The 19,460-nt window shown below is 42.7% G+C and overlaps 1 protein-coding gene across 1 annotated transcript in view; it reads right to left on the bottom strand.

Annotated features, from left to right (window-relative positions):
- Nucleotides 1-2,444: 2,444 nt before the first annotated feature.
- OGFOD3 (2-oxoglutarate and iron dependent oxygenase domain containing 3) overlaps nucleotides 2,445-19,460 on the bottom strand; it is a 34,310-nt gene continuing 17,294 nt past the window's right edge. Inside the window, exons 8-9 of the mRNA XM_056506007.1 lie at nucleotides 13,711-13,834; nucleotides 2,445-3,544 (exon numbers count right to left, since the gene is read on the bottom strand). Of these exons, the coding sequence (XP_056361982.1) occupies nucleotides 3,408-3,544; nucleotides 13,711-13,834 (261 nt within the window). The 3' untranslated portion in view covers nucleotides 2,445-3,407. The remainder of the gene's footprint in view (nucleotides 3,545-13,710; nucleotides 13,835-19,460) is intronic.

Raw genomic sequence — 19,460 nt, forward strand, 5'->3', positions numbered from 1 at the left:
GGAATTCAAAGCCATAATGATTCCACAGCTGCTCACACAATGAAAATGTTACACATGAGAAGTGCAAAGAATTCCACCCAGAGTTCCTAGAATCACAGGGGATAAGAAAATTAAAATTTAATGCATGCTACAAGACTGAAAGGTAGGTGTACGTTAAAAACCTAATCTGACCACAAAACCTGATAATTTTTCAAAAGTTCCTGATATTCCACAAAACATTTGAATGGAAATATGGTTTTTAAAGTAGCACAACTCACAGAAATCCTCAGGAGGCTGCACTCAATCTCACTGTAGGGAGTAAAATCTGGCTTGTTCTCCTGCTGCATTTTCTGGTTTACTTTGGGACTTTTCACACCAGCAGCCTTTGCCTTTCCTTACAAGTAATTTCCTTTCAAAACACAAACCAGCATTCCCAGATACCTGTAACAAGTCTTCTTTCAGGTGCAAAGCTGTAATTTTAACATCAGGACTCTGCCCCAATTCACACTGCACAAGCACTGACCTTTCTTTACTTTGCTCTAAGCACAAGGGCTCTTTACAAAGGTCCTCACACATCTGGGACACATCTGCCATGCTCTGTCCTCACCTCTGCTCAACCAAGAGCACTTCTCTGCAGCAGCCTGGCATCACATGCTACTTGAAGAAATCCTGCCCTTGAAGCAGTCAGAGTTCCAGGAATCAGAGCCCTGCAGTTCCCAGAAGCAACAGGCAGCTGAGCCTCAAAAAGGACAGAAATTAATATATTTCAAGTTCAGAATTATATGTCATTATCTGGAGAGACCCTTAATAAAAAGTTATTCAGGGAATTTAGGTGGCCTAAAATAAATTAAACCAAGTTTGTTCCTATTAAGCAGTGAATTCAACTTCCACTGTGCCCCAGGAACATTCTGCAATTACTGCTTCCTACTGGAGGCTACTTTCAGAAACTTTTAGATTGCACTTTACTTCATTTGCCATTTAAATTTTCCCTAGATCTAGGCATTGCTTTTAATAGTCTGGATATTGAAATTTTAAACAGAAGAATCTCAGTGGCACTAAAACATACAAAATATTTGTCTCTGTTCCAAGGAGCTCTCCTACCATGAACAGTGCACAATCTCCCAACAAATTACAGGTGATAGGTTTGGTCACCATATTGACCAGATTACTGAGGATTAGAGACTCCAAAAGACAAATACCAGCTGGATTTTATTTCTGAACATCCAGCAGGAGATGCACCACGGGCAGCAGTTATTACCAGACACAGGGTCTACAAAGATGAAAATCCAGGAGGAGATGAGCTGAGATCCCCCCATGGCCTGAGAGGATTGTGCTGAGCAGGATCTGGCAGAGGGCAGCTCCAGAAGTGCCACTCACAGCTGGCATGACAGAGTAACCAGCAAACACAGGTCCATTCATGCTCAGATTCATATCAGGTATTTTGGGGGAAAAGCCCTACATTTAAATCTCAGGGTAATGGCAGGAATCAAGTTCAATCCAGTAAAGCTGTTGGTGATCTTGGTCTGCTTCACATGGACTTAAACCATGGAGTAATGCAAATTCCTTGGAATAAACAGGCTTTAAGACAAGTGTTTCAATGTGGAACCCAAGTGACTTTATTATTTCCTTGCATCCAGCCATTTCAACAATTGTCCCTTGTTAGTAGAGACAAGGAAGACTTTTTCAGAACAAAGAAATGAAATTACAGAGGATTAATCTTGGTGTGCCCAGTGAGAGCCCTCAGACATCTGAGGCTCTTATCATTACCCTTTTTATTCATTTTCAGTGTCATTCCCCCAGTACTTACCATTTTCATAAAAGGGTATGTTATAAAGTCCAAACTGTATGCATTAAATTTAAAAAAAAAATAATCAAAGCACATTCCCAGATTTTCAGTTTCACAGAAATTATACATCCAAGTAATAAACCAGATCAACACGGTTACTTCAGAATTTGATTAAGAAAAAAAATTAGGTTTTCCTACCATTTATTTATCAATTTCCTGACCCACAGAAATCTCTGACTGCAGTAAAAAATCCAAAGTATTTGGCAATGTGGTTGTTACAGTGCACACAGTTCCTCTTGAAGTCCCTGCAATTCAACATTCAGGGAACACCAGTGGTCCTCATTAACAGAAAAAGTCTCATAGTAAACTGGAAAAGAGAAGTCCAAAAAAAGCTATTGAGAGACTTCCTGAAGACTGAATCAGTAGTAATTAAATTTTAAAAAAAGTTCAGGTCCCAGTAGGCAAAGCCAGGTGTATTCCCCACAGGTCCCACACTCAGGAGAATCCATCCCTCTCAGCAGGTGTGTTCTGGAGAATAACACTCACCTGGCCTAAGTAACTCAGGTCAGACTTTCTACACCCTGAAGGGACTAAAGAACTGAAAAGGGAAAGCAGCCTGGGGAGTCACATCAAGGCATGGCCCAAGAGACTGCATCTTTCAAACTGAAGAATTTTTAAAAAATATTTTAAAAATGAAGAATTCATTTTCTCTTCTTTGTGGAGCCCATTCTCTGTTCTTTGTAGCCTGTCTCTTTGGCACATGAAGACAAACCATTTCCAGAATGCATCACATTTAAGGTGGTCCTTAAGCCACCATTTGCACTGTTTATGGAAAGGAGATGTGAAAACAAAGTGTGTGAGGGTGTGTTCCCACAGCTGGGCAGCTCTAATAGCACATGAGGTTACAGGAGATGCTTTCTCCCTTTCTCCTCTCCTCCTGCAGGGTCTCTCCTGTGCCAGCTGAGCTCCCACCCGGAGCTCCTGAGCTGTGTCTGGCTCAGGCTCAGCCCAGCAGCTCCTGACCTGTGTCTGGCTCAGGCTCAGCCCAGCAGCTCCTGACCTGTGTCTGGTTCAGGCTCAGCCCAGCAGCTCCTGACCTGTGTCTGGTTCAAGGTCAGCCCAGCAGCTCCTGACCTGTGTCTGGTTCAGGCTCAGCCCAGCAGCTCCTGACCTGTGTCTGGTTCAAGGTCAGCCCAGCAGCTCCTGACCTGTGTCTGGTTCAGGCTCAGCCCAGCAGCTCCTGAGCTGTGTCTGGCTCAGGCTCAGCCCAGCAGCTCCTGAGCTGTGTCTGGCTCAGGCTCAGGCTCAGGCCAGCAGCTCCTGAGCTGTCTGGCTCAGGCTCAGGCTCAGGCTCAGGCTCAGGCTCAGGCTCAGGCCAGGCTCAGGCTCAGGCTCAGGCTCAGGCTCAGGATCAGCCCAGCAGCTCCTGAGCTGTGTCTGGCTCAGGCTCAGGCTCAGCCCAGCAGCTCCTGAGCTGTGTCTGGCTCAGGCTCAGCCCAGCAGCTCCTGAGCTGTGTCTGGCTCAGGCTCAGGCTCAGGCTCAGGCCAGCAGCTCCTGAGCTGTGTCTGGCTCAGGCTCAGGCTCAGGCTCAGGCTCAGGCTCAGGCTCAGGCTCAGGCTCAGGCTCAGGCCAGGCTCAGGCTCAGCCCAGCAGCGGGTCCCCGATGCCGTGCGCGGGGTCGCAGCTGAAGGAGATGGTGATGGCGAAGCGAGTGCCCCACCGAACCTTCTCCACACGGTGCAGGTTCTCCGAGCCCGAGGTGAAAAACGACACCCGGCCTGCAAAGACAAAGGGTTAGAGGTGTGAATGGATCAGCACTGGGCTGCAGCTCGGCTGTTCCTGAGAACAGTGACCTGAGAGCCCGCGGGTGATCACAGACAGACTTTGTGCCATGAAGCTGGAGATGGAATCCCACCAATATTCGTTTATAAAAGGCAGGAGGAAGCCAAGAACAAAGAAGACAGTTCTTAGTGTCCTCAATTAAAAACAAAAAAGCCCAACTCCAGTGACTGTCAGCAAAGTGTTCTGATTTCCTCCCTGCTCCCCTTCTAGTCCTGGCTCTGATTTTAGACCAAAGAAGGAGGAAGCATCACAGAGGTGGCAAAAAGCCTTCAGTGACAAAGCCTCAGCAGCTGTGGCAGCTTCTCAGCATTGCACCAAGTGTGTGCTAGTGCTTTCTGTGCCTGGCCTGACCACTTAATGCTCAGGCAGGTCACAGAGTCACATATCAGCCATGTACAAATTCACTTTCCTTAGAAAGAGCCACTCCATCCATGTCTTGGCAGCTGTTTTACAGATTCAAGTGCTCACTGCTGTGCCTGCTCCTGCCCATCACTGTCCTGCCTGGGGACACTCCAGGCCTCAGGGGGCATCAGGAGAAATGGAGCTGCAGTGAGTGATGCTGAGAGCAGAGGTACACTGCCATCCCCTCGGTGGGACAGCAGAAGGGAGCCCCTGCACTCCCAGGTTACTGACTGCTCTGAGAATGCACAAGTTTGATGCCCACTGACACAGCTCTGTGGGACTGCTCCAGTTCTCCCAAGGAAGCCAAGTTTCTCACCTGCAGATGTGCTTTTCCTACTGAGGCTTCCCCCCACTGTTCAAATTAGAGTTTGTTTAAAAGCTGATGGCTACCTAAAGTCTGTACAACAACAACAACAACAACAACATAATTATTCTAACCCTATCCTATTCCTCCAAAACAGGCACCAGGCACATTGCTGGGTTTCTCTTCTAAAAGGGATCCCAAAGACCCAGAAGCTCCTTTGCTTGCATCCCCCTAAGCAGCACACATGGGGGATTTGGACAAAACCAGACTGGCTTTATGGGGCTGGGTTTATCCCTGAGTCTCTTTCATGTTCTGTTGTAGCTCACATCTTAATCCTCAGAGTGCAGTTCAGAGTCTTCCATAACAATTTCATCCCTTCTGCTGCACCTCAGTAATGGCTGAAGTTACACTCATGTAAAGAAGAGATCCATTTGTATGCACAGCTCATTCCCACCTCCCTGTCCTGCTTTTCTGGATTAAAGGCTGAATGAAGGCAACATGCTCCAGCCCTATCAATGATGCAATGAACAGTGCTGCCCTCAAGGATTCCATACAAAATCCCTGTGTCATGATTTTTTCCCCTTTTAAACTACATTTCAACTTCATTAAAGTACATTATTATTGGTCCCTCACCTGCCCACCCAAAGCTTTGCCTTAAACTGACTTTCAAGCTGATTTGTTTGATCTCTGACTAGTAGTAGTAGTAGTAATTCAGAGCTAGACAAGGTTCAGTGTGTTGTTTAAACCAATTAAATTGATTTTTTTTTTGCTATACTGAATGTCTTTTAAGTTCCTTCTTTAATAAGTATGTCTTCATATATATGGCATCAATCTTCTCCCATATGCGTCAGCTGGAGTCTCTGGGTAACTGAACAAGGCTAAAGTCAGTTTTCAAAGATGCTTTTTCCTCACTTGGGAAGAATTTCTTTTAAACTTACTTCCTTCACAAAGATTTTGAAGCAAAAGCACACTCTTTCCATGGTACATCATTTTTATCAGTATAAATGTTCAAAAAGAGGGTAGAGAATGTTAATTCCCATCCCATCTGACAAAACCTTCAAGGGATATATGGCAATATCCTTACCCAGATGATGGTCACTGGCAGTGACCAAGGCCAGGGAACTCCTAACAACCTCTTACAGGAAGCAAGATCTTAATTGTATTAGAGGTAACCACTTCTTCTCCTGACTTTTTGAGAATCCATGTCTGCACTGATCCACAGGAATCATTATTTAAGAAGACATGCAAGTGCCAGTCACAAGATCCACTGCTATAAATTTTATGTGACCCCAGTTTAGATGAAGCAACACTGTCATTTTAAGGAATAAAATCTAACAAGCAGCAAAAGCAACAGACATTTCACTAACACACCAACTATGTAGCATTTAATTACTCAAACAAAAACACTGGAGGAATAAATGTATTAAATACAATCCCTTGCTTTTCCCTACTTTTGCTTTCCCAGGTTTAATTCAGAACCACTCCCTAGCAGTGAATTCTTTTTAGATGTACTCAGAGCTGTGTCACAGAAAAAGTCATTATTCCCAAAAGGCTTGCTCTCAGGAAATGTTATCCCTGCTGAATCTTCAGCTGCACTTCCATAAACAAGCCTTCAATTTGCTAACTCTGTCCTGAGAGGCAATACAGATTGGAGGGAAATACAAAGGAAACAATTTTCAGTGACATCTGCACTCCTGACATGTAACTGTGACCTCCACAAAACTACTTTCTCTGTCACTTTTTTCCTTGTCTAAAGGAAATGAAAGTAGTACTGACCTATCCTAACAAGGTTTCTGTGAAAATAAATTAGCAAACATCATTATAATCCTTCACAGTTAACACATGCTCTGATTTAAATGTATTATAAAATCTTATATCTTATCTTGTTCTTACAGAAGAAGGAAAATCAGTAGGGCACAACAGCTTGAATTATAACAAGCTGTAGGGAATATATGACATGATTTTGAGAACCATAATGAAATTAACAGACCACAATGCTCATAAGAAAAAATATTACATGATGATTGTATCTCTAATATTACACATTCATTGCCTAACAGGTTAGAAGAGCCCTTGGGAAGTTGCCCTTTCTCAAATCAAGGCCAACTTCTAAATTATATCCCACTCCTGAATCCTACCAGGCTCCCAGGGTCACATCACTGGCACACACTCTGTCCCACCAGGGCCATGTCACTGGCACACACTCTGTCCCTCCAGGGCCATGTCACTGGCACACACTCTGTCCCACCAGGGCCATGTCACTGGCACACACTCTGTCCCTCCAGGGCCATGTCACTGGCACACACTCTGTCCCTCCAGGGCCATGTCACTGGCACACACTCTGTGCCTCCAGGGCCATGTCACTGGCACACACTCTGTGCCTCCAGGGCCATGTCACTGGCACACACTCTGTCCCACCAGGGCCATGTCACTGGCACACACTCTGTCCCACCAGGGCCATGTCATTGGCACACACTCTGTCCCTCCAGGGCCATGTCACTGGCACACACTCTGTCCCACCAGGGCCATGTCACTGGCACACACTCTGTCCCACCAGGGCCATGTCATTGGCACACACTCTGTCCCACCAGGGCCATGTCACTGGCACACACTCTGTCCCTCCAGGGCCCTGACACTGGCACAAACCTGTCCCTCCAGGGCCATGTCACTGGCACACACTCTGTCCCACCAGGGCCATGTCACTGGCACACACTCTGTCCCTCCAGGGCCATGTCACTGGCACACACTCTGTCCCACCTGGGCCATGTCACTGGCACACACTCTGTCCCACCAGGGCCATGTCACTGGCACACACTCTGTCCCACCTGGGCCATGTCACTGGCACACACTCTGTCCCTCCAGGGCCATGTCACTGGCACACACTCTGTCCCTCCAGGGCCATGTCATTGGCACAAATGAGTGCAGCATTTAGATGTTTCCCAGGGAGGTCTCAGACATGATTTTTCTACCCCTGTGTCTCCTGTATTTGATTTTTGAACAAGGGGCATGGAGCAGATGATGTCCAGAGGTACTTTCCAACCCCAGTTATTCTGATTACACATGAAACTGGCCATCCACATCAATGTCAGCTTTGGCAATCACTCAGATTTGCAGCTTGCCTGTTCTTCCACTGGTCTCCAAGCCCTTCATGCTCCCATCCTTCACATGCTATTTCCCTTTCTGCTTTCTTTGCAGCATCCTTCTGGCTCTTCTAGTTTAATTCTCTGCCAAATTTCCTTGTGAACTCCTTGGGTGATGAGAACTTCAAGGTGAAAGGTGTTAGATTGTCTCAACCATCACTGGATCAAGTGAGGGAATGGTCACTGTGCCCTCCCTCTCCTCCCTGGACACCAGGAAAGGGATGCAAAGCAGGGCTGGGGGAATGGAAAGGGTCTCACACCATCCACTGTCCATGGCTGGGGGCACTGGGATGATTGAGCTGCTGCTCAGAAGGAAAGGAAACAACTCCTCTGTCTAGTTAGAGGGAAGCAGGAACAGTTTATTTGGCACCACAGATCCATTCAGCATCTTTCATCTCATGCACTGACAGCTTCCACTGTCTGCCTAACATTTATCAGCTCTAAATGTTCCTCAGGAAAGAAGGAAAAACTGCATCTCATGTGCTGAATGACAGCCAGACAGAAGCACTGCCAGGGAAAATGCACAACAGTTGTGTTCTCATCCTCATCATCTGTTTAGGATTAATCACCAATTCATTCTCATCTACAGTGTCCAAGAAAACCTATCATATCATTAGGCAAATAAACTGGTAATAATGTTTTCTGCAAGCACACAATAAAACTTATTTCACTAATTCAATTACTTATTTAAAAATGTTGAATTGGGGGAATTTAAGCAAGTGCTTTAAGAAAATTCCACAAAAGGAACCTGGACTGACAATGTCTGCAAGTGCCCTGATCTGGGGTAAAGAAGCACCTCAGAACAGAGGACACAAGCTTCTCTGAACCATTTTGCTACATTTATGTCAAGCACAGAAGAATGAAAAATCCTATGTCCTAAAAATAAAACCTCAAACAAAAAACTACCTGCAATAAGTATCAAATCCTAGTTACAAACTCATCCCATATTTAGTTACTAGACAGAAAGTTCTTGCTGTTATAAATAAAATCTTTGGTTCACACAGTGAAGTCTCCCACAGCCAGTTTGTAATTTGTAGTATTAACAATACTCTCACAAAAATAATTGCTTCTACTTTAAATTCAGAAGCGCCTGGAAATCTTCCAGATTACAGTTTTTAAAGACAATTAATGAACTTATTTCCTGCTAAAAGTACGTGAACATTTTTAGATATCAACCGTTAGATTTTTACAATCCCTGCCTGCCTCTCTCCTACCAGCACAGTTGGTTGCTCAGAATCACAACAGTTTTCCACTCTGTGAGGTGTGACAACCCTGGGGAGTATTCAGGAGTGAAAAATGCTTATTTGCTCTCTCCAAATCAGTTACTGAGTCTCCCCAAGGCCTTTTGGCTCCATCTCTTCTCCCCAGAGCCAGGAGGAGGACAGGGGTATCACCCCTGCCCTGCTTTCCAGCTCTCCCTCCAGGGCTGAGCCTCACCCAGCCAGTGCTGCCAGCTCTGCTCAGGCTCAGAATCTGACTGCTACCAAAAGTTCTCACTAAGAACCAAGTGCTGCAACTTCAACCACACTCAACAACCTCAGGATCACCCATCTGACTTATCCTGACCTTGCCAAGCATGGCATGTCCAGTAGAGCTGTGGTCAAATCACATGGATAACCAAGTTCTGGGTTTTGGATTTAGTACATCACTGAAGCAGAAGCACAAAGGTAACCTCTGCTGCTCAGTTATTCCAAAACTGGCCCTTAAAGAGGCTTCATCAGAATATCTGTGGCCTGTGACATTCACACACAGCTTAGGAACCAAGAAATGAACCCTCCCTACTGAACCACACACAGCTCAACCTGCAGTTACTTTGGTATTTTGTTTTATTTCATCTGTTACATTACCTGAATTTATGGAGTAACTCTTTGAAGCTGATTTTCCACTGCTTTCTTCCTTCAGCTTTGCTGCACATTTTCTTGACCAGTATCAACTCAAATTCAGGAAATATTGGCCTGCAGATGCATTACACAGAGGCACAAAGAGGACATGCTGCATGTGGTCATCTCTAACCAAGTTTTCATGGCAGGGGAGAAGCCTCAGAGGCCAATTCTGAATCCTGGCAGTGCTTCACAAGGCTCTGTGCAGCAACAACACAGGACACCTCTTCCCCCAGCACTCCTCCATCCTTGCAGTGCCCCAGGCAGTGAGCACTGCTACCCTCAGCAACAGCTGTCTCAAAAGGCACTGGATTTATCAGAAGTCACTCACAGAAACACCAGGTTAGGGGCAGCTCTGACCTGCACTCCTATTGCTTTATGGGGCCAGCTCAAAGAGTGTTTCATTTAATGCCATCATTAACCTGGCATCAAACACCATCAGAATGCAAAACCTAGCTGCAAGACAGTTATTCTTCCACAGATAACAAAACCAAAACCAAGTTCTACTGAGAAATAAGGTGCTATTTTCTGGTTTTTTGATATGACTGCAACAGATCCTCCTTTTCCTACCACTCCTCTTTGCAATCACCTCACCAGTCCCTGGCACAATTTGTGATGAGTATTGCAAATCAGTGAGAATTGCTGTGCTTTGCATGGCTGGTGCTTACTGAACTCCTAATGGTGGCTCCATAACTGACAGATACTTCTGTGGATTTTTTTTAAATTATTCTCAGCTTTCAGCTGATACTGATTTAACTTCAAGATGTGCTTCAGTTTTTTTACTGATTGGAGCAAAACTAAAGCTAAGATTGGCAGGAGATTATCGTGATCTAGACTGAATCTGGATGATGTGGATTGAATGCAGAGGCAGATGAGACTGTCTATATGGAGGGAGGTTCCCAAATATCTTATACCTTCAAATCAAGTATTTTACACTTCCAGAATCACACACTTCTGGCAGCTGTGATAATACACTAAGTTTGAGATTATAGAGTCACATTTCACTCCCCAATGTACAGAATTCATTCTACCCCACAGATTAGTTTCTTCCAGGAACACACAGAAGGGATTGCAACCTTTTCTTCTGCCTTTATATAATAAATTACCTGCATGAAGAACAAATTCCCCTGTAAACTGAAAATAAGTGCAGCAAAGGTGACCTTCAAACCAAGAAATGCACACACAGAGAACACAGAACCAGTCCTGGGATTTCATCCCAACAGCAGTTTCATCTACACTTTATGACCAAGTGAAGTCTGTGACCTAGTATTTCCAGACCCCAAATTCACATAAGGCTCTGTAGCATTCTGAAATTTTAAAATACAAAACCTTATGCACTGACAAGTTTAGCAGCAGCAGAAAGTATACCAATTTTGTGACTGAAAAAGGAAAGCCTTGATGTTTGCCATTTATTCTTATTCCTCCTGTTTGTCTTGCAGTTTACTAAAACATGTCTCAGACTAGCAAAAAGAGTTAATATTGAAAGGGCTTCATTCTGAAGGACCTCATTCAAAATGTTGCTGTTTCTTACAGTTTCTCCCACAGAGCCAACCCTGGTGCAAGGAGTGGAAAAAAATTCCCAGTATGACAATTTTGGAAGCAGAATTTCCATATATATTTAAAAGAAACAGATACTACTTTAGATCTGTTCTTTGTAAAAAAAAAAAAGTTTTCTTTTCAAAGTCCTATTTTCTTTGGCACTAAGAATTTTCTTCCTGATGGTACAGTGAGTTTCTTGTGGCAGAGAGAGGTCCTGACTGAAGTCAAAAGACACACATTCACTCCTGAAGCCCATCAGAGCACAAGAAAGATGTGTTCCTTCATGCCACGTCTGGTTATGAATTAGCCAAAGGTCTGTACACTGAACTGGTGCAGACTTGTTCATTTCTGTTAAAAAAAATAATCTCAAGAGCCTCAATGTTAATAAATCATAACTCCTTCTTAAAGCTAATGTTTGCTAACAACCAAACTAGGGGATGTTAAAGATCACCCTACAAATTAGAGTCTTTCAGTCAGCTATGTGAGAGTCAGGACTTAGAGATTTCTTAGGTAATCTGCAAGTGATGTACACTGAGAGAAGTGCAAAGATTTTAATTTATGCTCCACTCCTAGCAGAACAGTTCTCCCTGTCCCCAGCAGCCTGGCTGACACTGATCCTCACCAGCAAAGGGCTCCAAGTGCCTCTGCAGCAGCAGTGGGACTTGCCCAGGCAGCACTTTCAAACACAGGACATCCCACAATTGTTTAATTGCTTTTTCTTGTATTTCCAATTACTGCTTTTCTGCTCTGCTGCATCACTAACAATGCCTTTCTGCTCCCCACTGACACTGGAACAAATTGCTGCTCGAAGGAGAAGAAACCTGCTCATTTGGACACACAGTATCAGGTCCCCAAAAATGCAATCTAAGTGTGAGACAAGTACCAGGTTTCAGGACTGCAGTGGCATTAGCATTACAGAAAAGTAAATTAGCTGTCAAGCATGAGAACTGAACCAGTGATTATGACAGTCATCTCTAAAAAAGCCTGGAGCTCCTAAATGAGAAGCATGAAAGCTCATCAACATGTGGTTTTAAAAGTTGAGTTGGAGTGACAAGAGGAGCACAAAGGATTGAAAGAAGCATAAAACAAAGCAAACAAACAAAAGCCAAAAAGACAGAAGCAAGAGAAAACATTGCAGAGGAACATTAAGAACATGAAAAATACATCAAGTTGTACCAGCAACAGAGAGCAGCCTGGGGTCATTCCTTCACAAAATATTTTATCAGCAAGAGGAAAAATAAGTGCAAATGCCTTCATCTTGTGCTTCAGCTCCAAAGCTTTTCTCTTGTGCCCACAGGATGTCAGTGGTGATTGTGCAGAAGAGGTTGTGACACAATCCTGGACCCCTGACAACCGTGGTAACACAGATGTGTTAGAAAAGTGTGATTAATTCTCTCCTGTGTCCATGAAGGACATTTGTGCTATTCCTTAGGAGCTGTGCATTGTTTTGTTTCAAAAGGGGTGTCCTGGGGCACACACTGCCCATACAACCCCTGGCAAAAGAACAGCAAAAAGAAAATTCTGTATTTCATCAGCTTGCCCTTCTCCCCCCAAAATGACACCAAGAGCAAAGATCCTGCAGCAGAAAACCTGTAAATGAATAGTTGGGGCTGAATGGAAGCAATTTCACAGATACAGACTTTGGAAATTAAGTCAGGGGCAGGTTGCACACTGCAGGCAGGCTGAGTGTCCCTGCACAGCTCCCCTCACATCTAGAATTCAGCTGTGATTTCTACAGCTGTAAAGATCTGATAATCTTAGAATTGCATCTGGAAACAAAATAGTTTAATGTGCTCCCTTTCAAATATTGGCAGCAGCCTACTGCAAAAGATGAAGCTTCCAGTTTAGGGTTTATTTCCAATCTTAAACAACAAAATAATCAAACATACAATTTGTGACAGCAAACCCAAAATGCAGGCAATCTCAGTTATCTAAACCAGCATCACTGCAGGTGAGTGCATCACTGTGATGCACAAGTCAAAAAATACCCATCCCAATTTGCAGGCAGCAATAGTCTGAAGTCAGTTCTGCTTGGGGTAACAACTGTCAGCAGACAATTACTGAGCCTCTTTAAATGAGTAAATTTCCATCTTTTCTGTCTTGGAAAAAAAGATAGAACACAGAAGAAATATAAATTTGTGCTTTTTTTTTTTTTTTTCCCCTGCAGCAGTGTGGCTGATCTTGCATTATGGAAGGTAACACTGCTGGAAGCTCAGCTCTCACCTGGCAGACAGATGAGTTGAGGCTGAGCTGTTCTCTAGGCAGCCCCAGAGTAATTCTAGTTTCAAATTATCCACATATTAGAAAAATCTCAAACCAGCCTTAAAGGTTTTTTATTTATTTATAACTGACAGCCATCAGAAGGTTCATCCCTGTCAGACCTCCTGGAAGCAGGGATGGATTTCTACCCAAGTAATCATGGCTCATCATGCTCCAGCAGGTCAGCAGAGCCCTGGCAATCCATCACCTTCACACCCAGCCCTCAGCCATTACAGGGCATTAAGCCCCATCTTGAGCAGCAAAGGAATTTCAGGTCTAAAATAAATTGCTTTAATTTGGATTTGCTGCAGTGACAGTTAGCTCTGCTCTTGCTGCACAGTGACCTGCTAAGCTGTCAGGACTGGCCACCTACAAGTCCTACAGCTTTCAAGGAAGTCACTTATTGTGGCTTAACACCAGATATTATAAATTTTAACCTGTTTTAATCTTTACTTTTGATATCATCAGTCTGAACACAGAATGCTACATTACCCACATTATTCCTGCTGACACAGAACACAGTCCCACACCAGCTGCCAGCCCAGCAAGTCAATAAATGGCACAAGCTGGGCTCATACCTGCTCGGGGCTCCACTGTCCTGTTGGAATCTGCATCCATGAACACGAACCGTCCAGCCCCAAAGTCTTTGGAGTAGTCAGAGAGATAGAGCAGAGAAGTGTAGTCAAAAGAGCCATAAGTCACCTGTGGGGGAAGCCAAAATTACCAAAAATTACCAAATTCTTTATCTTATCTCTGCAGAACACAGCTAATTGAGCAGATGGATCTGCTGGGTTTTTTCAATTTTCAAGTTTTCATGTAGTTTATATAGGGGTCTCTGAAAATCAGGAACACCACTTTAAAGAAATTATCCATGTTTATTAGTCTACTCTCATGTGTTTACACACACACTACAAGACTAGCATGTCATGTTTATTATTTCTTTTGTTACAGTTTCCATAATTACAGAAGTGCCCCTATAGATTTCTATCATCCAAGAGCAAAGAACAATGTAGTGTCAGAAGTCCATTGTATCAAAACCACAGAAGTTATGCTATTCCACAATAAAATTTCACCAGGAAAGCAGAAAAGCACCCCTTGAGTAATGATTTCCACACATTATCTAATCTTGGTTTAAGATTTCTGGATACCTCACTTCTATTCTTTCACCAGCTACCACACAGGAGATCCATGATAACAGTATATCAGAATTCCCAAGTAAATACAGATTTGTTGGAGGAGCTTCTACTCTTTTCCATACAGGTTTTGTTTAAAGCCCTTCAAACTGAACTTTGGAAGTCTCTGCTTCTTCTCAGCCTACAGACCAAACACCACACTTTTAAGAATAACAAGGTGATTTTTTCCTTCCATTTAAAGCATTATTTTTGGTCGATACATACCCTGAAGTTGGAGAAAAAAAATTCTACATACTAATGCTCAGAGTGAAACCATCTAAATATTTAACACTGAGTTTAGCTGATTCTAGAAATACTTCCTTTCCTATCTACATGTCACCAGCAATTAAAAAAACACTTGAAATCAATGTCTGTGTTCTCCAATTTCTTTGTGTATCACAACTCAAAAGTTCAGCATTACACTGTCAAACAGTGAAATGTGCAGCTCAGCACTACTGTATAAATACACAGAATTTGCAGAGTGTTTTGACTGACCTGGTGACTGCAAGAGGTAGGTGCTACTTCCAAACTTAGAAGTTTTCTAAATATTTTCATGTTTCAAGTTATACTCATTAGTGCCAGTTAAATTTTGGCTCAGTAGCAGTTGTACACATTTTTCTGTAAGGGCAGGACCAGAGAGAACATAACAGCAGATGGAATAGGAAGACATTTCCATTCATACTCATGTTATTATTCTGACCATAAGGGCTTAAAGGAAAAAAGCCAAATCTGGTGATACACTGCCTGACATGGTTTGAATCACAAAAAATGAGAGAAATATTACAGTGATCCCCCTTCTCCCCTTATTTTCTCAAGCCCTGGTAGCAATACAGGGCAATAAATGGGAATTAATGAGCAAGTGGTGGTGCAGCACCTCAAACCAGCCATTCTACAGCCCTTCTCATGCAAATCAGCTTTGCAAAGCTATTTTCCACTTCACTGACTTGGTGATAAAAACTTCCAGTCGATTTAAGGAAGTCTCCAACCAGTGGAGAAGTTAATTCAACTCATACTTGCACATTTAATGAATTAGAATTGTTTAGTGGAGCAGCAATCTTTGCTCCCTCAGTTCACTCTCTCCTCTCCAAGGTGGCTTTACCAATTCTAAACTTGTAAGAGCTGACTACCAACCATTTTAGCCTAACCAGCACCCCTGATTTCTGGAGGTGACTAGTTTGGGGAATGAAGTGTGCAAGGGAAAATGGTTTTTCTCTTCCTGTCCTTATTCATTACTCACTCTCAGAAGCAGGCAGGCCTGAGAAATGCAACACCATGGCAAGTAGGCACTAAATTATACTCAAGTTATTCAAAATGCTAAAAGTCCCCCATGTATATAAAATTTATTTGATACCCTGGAAATGATTTCCAGTACCAGACAGATTAATAATTGAACCAAAAGATCAAACTATGTGAGAAAAGCTGCAAATCAAATTTCTACAGCTCCTTGTACACAACTCAAGAGAAAAATGCAGATATTTCCACTCAGCCTGCTATGACATATGGTTAGTGTGATCTTTTTGGACACTCCTTATCCAAAAAGTCAAATACAGATAATATATAATGGTAGATGCTCATAATGACATCTATATAACACTTATTTAAAAGCTATTATTATAAATAGAACTAATTGCCAGAATTAGCCAGTCCCATTTTGCAGTGGGTTTTTTTGAGGGACAATTTCTATGCAGCTAAACAGCTGTAGGACCATGCAAGAGGTCTGCAGTTACTGAGGACGTTTAGGACAGCATCCTCTGCTTTCCAGTGCAGAAGAAAATTCACTGTGCAATCAGCATTGGTCCAGAATGAAGAAAAAGAGTCAGAACTTCTCTTTTCCTGTAAGCCTTCACCTAATTCTGTGTAGATAAGCACCAGAATAGCCTTGATAGCTACTTGCAGTGTCCTATTTATTGCAGTGTCTATTTAGCACACAATGCAAGAGCAAAGAGCACAGCTCTGAGTTGCAAGGGGCTGTAGGTGAGTGATGTGATGGCCTTGAACAGAAATGAGAATCAATCTCCTCAATTCTCAGAGATGATGCTGTCCCAGGGCAGAAATGGGATCTTTTGATGTGTTTTATTAAATGCAGGGGAAGAAAAGAAGAGTGAAGTCTGCTAGAAGAGACAGCAGCTGCTTTCAATGACAGGCTCAGCAGGAAGAGGGCTGCAGGTACAGGGAAGGGTTGGGGAGATGGAGAACACATTCCATGTGAGAAGACTTCAAGGTCAGCTCAAGGAAATAAAGGCTGAAAAGGGTAAGATTCCTACCTATGAATACATGGGGGTGGGAGGATGTAGAACTGGGAGGAGGAACACAAAGAGCTACAAACCAATCATGGACATGTTTAGGCTAAAAAAAAACCTGCCAATTTTGGGCTGGAATAGCATTGATAGAAGAAATTCAAGGAAAACAAACCCAAAACCATCTTAAGGCAGAGGCTGACAATTGTGTGAAGGGTGCCAGGATCTGTGCCCAGACACTGCACAAATCTGCAAATCCCACACTGCCTCTACCAGAGAATGGTGTAAGATTGCAGTGCTGACAGTGTGAAGTGTGCAACAGCAACTCCATTATAAATCAGGTATTTGTCATTTGGAAGCCTCAGTTCCAAACAAATTCCATCCAAGATGAAACTCCAGATCTTAAAACAAGACTTGCTACACTTGATTTAAATGCTTATAAATTCAACAAGATTAAATGAGTCATTGGGCTGATTTCAGGGTTTCCATTCCTATGGAACTACAAACCAAATAAACTTTAGGGGGAAAAAAACAAAGCCTCCGATAGACATAATAAATTTGTACTTCTCCATTATGCTGTTAAAAGTCTTCAGGGAGATTTAGATTGAGAAATATAATTGCAGTAGACTCAGCAACATCAGGAAAAAGCCAAGAGGGGTTTTCATGTGTTCCAAGAAGCCACATCTTTTTAACAACATCATTCTGAAACAGAAAATGTAGTTAACTGCTTTTGCTAATGCTTCATTTTACCCTTTTTCTGGAAAGAGACAAGGAAAAAAACATGATGTCTTCTAGGAGTAACCTTCACTGTTAAATTATGCAGAAATACCTAAAGTGACTTGTCCTGTTCCAAGGGGAAAGCATAAATAATGATCCACCACAAAAGCATCCAACAAACTGGCAAGTTTTATTGATCTTTCTTCAACTTCCCAGTATTCACACTTGCTTTAGAGGCCACATAAGAACTCTACTGCTCCTTTCTGGGAAGAACTTCTTAGCTCAGATCAATAGAAATGGGTTTTTTTTTTCCTTGCTTTCAACTGCAGTCTGGAATTGGAAAAGTTTGCTGGATGAAGTGAAATATAAGCCAGGCTGACTGCACTGAAGGCAACCAGGGAAGCTGCACACCTTCATCCTATCTAGACTCTGCTCAGACTATTTATGATTATGAACAAGGTGTTTGGTAACTGCCCCAACTGGGATAATTCTCTTCACAGACTCAGAATTATTTAGGTTGTGTGAAAGATCTCCAAGATCACTGACTCCAATCACTGTCATAATTCAGACAACCCAGTTATTCAGTATAGACACTACTAAGGTCTAGATTATGCATTCCAAGTCTCAGAGAGCACTCTTCCTGCTTGTTTTGGGTTTTTTTTTGAAGCTGGAGATGGGTTAGAAAAAGCCAAGGCAAATCAAATGATGCATCTGCTCCCTGAACACACAGCCTGCAAAATAAATAAAACATGGACGAAACAGAAGGATAAAAACAGGAAAACATTCAGCCATGTCCATCACATTTAGGCATTCTCAGAATAACAGAAAAGCAGCTTCCACAAATTCTCCTCATGTAAACTTCTTTGCATGTAAATGACAAAATAACTTGGACATTATAGGAGATATTTAGGTGGACACACTTAATTGAGAGGTTATTCAGCCACCTTCTTTATTTCCCAATGCAAAACACAAGCAAAGAAGAATTAAGAGAGTACTGGCAAGCAGGGCTTGTGCAGACACAAATCTCATTATAGTAATAAATCAGAGTCTGAAATTCTAAAATAGGCTTTTTTGGGGCTGAAATAAAAGAATGGAGAAAATAGGCACCAGCTGTTGAAATATGCAGCTTTTCTCACCCTTGTGGCAGTCAAATCTGATTATCTGAAACTGTGGAAAAACTATAAAGAACCAATTAATTCACTGCACTTCACACAACCAGAATGACCAAATTCCTTCTTCCCAAGGGTTTCTTAGATGGAATTTCTGTGAGCCCCACCAGCACAATTTGCTCCCTACAGCCATTTCCTACCAACACAAATCAAAACAATCTGGACCTCAAAACCATCCCTACCACCTCATTCCTATTCACTGCTTACATCACAGCTTTTCACACCAGAGACATCCAAAACCTGGCAGATTCCACTCTACTGGACCTTCTGCTTCCAAACATAAGCTGTGGCATCACTACCACATCTTCTAAATTTAAGCTGCTTCTGCCCACATGAAAAAGGACACAGGAACTCACACCAACGTTGTGACCAACAAAAGACACTTCCCTCAGACTGGCTTTTTCCAAGAAATACATTAAGGCAAGGAATATTTCTCTTTGATTTTTTTCATGTCTCAGGTCAGAGACTTCAAGGTACACTGCCCACTTACAGACTCAAGCTCTGAGGAATAACTTGGATTTTGCTGGGATTATTTTATTTGGTTCCATCATGGGTAATCCATGATTCCAGAGGGACTCATTTATAAGTTCTGAAGGCATGAAATGTGGGTATTGTGAAGTGGGTTTTTTATAGCTTGTTTGGGGGGGGGTTTTGTGTTGTGGCGTTTTTTTTCTTTGACTCTTCCACTGTTTGTATTCTGCTGCTCTGCACAGAATGCTTGAACTCAGTGAAATTCAGAAATAAACTCAATATCAAATCATTTAAGTCCATTGAGAAATGCCAAGTATTAAGTTATAAGCTTAGAGATAAAACTGTGCAGTTAAAAGGATCAAAACACCAAGTTCCTGAAAGAGGGTACCAGGCACCACATCCCCACTGAAATAAAGAAAAAGCTTCAATTCACATATAGCTGAAATACAAATATTAACCCTTTTTAAGAGCCTCAGGTCAATAACAACAGTGACCAACTGACCACTGTGAAAGAGCTCCTGCTAGATCTGGCAAAAAGAACAATTCAGGTCATTGTAATCAA

The sequence above is a fragment of the Oenanthe melanoleuca genome, chromosome 18, assembly GCF_029582105.1.
Source record: "Oenanthe melanoleuca isolate GR-GAL-2019-014 chromosome 18, OMel1.0, whole genome shotgun sequence".
Lineage (NCBI taxonomy): Eukaryota > Metazoa > Chordata > Aves > Passeriformes > Muscicapidae > Oenanthe > Oenanthe melanoleuca.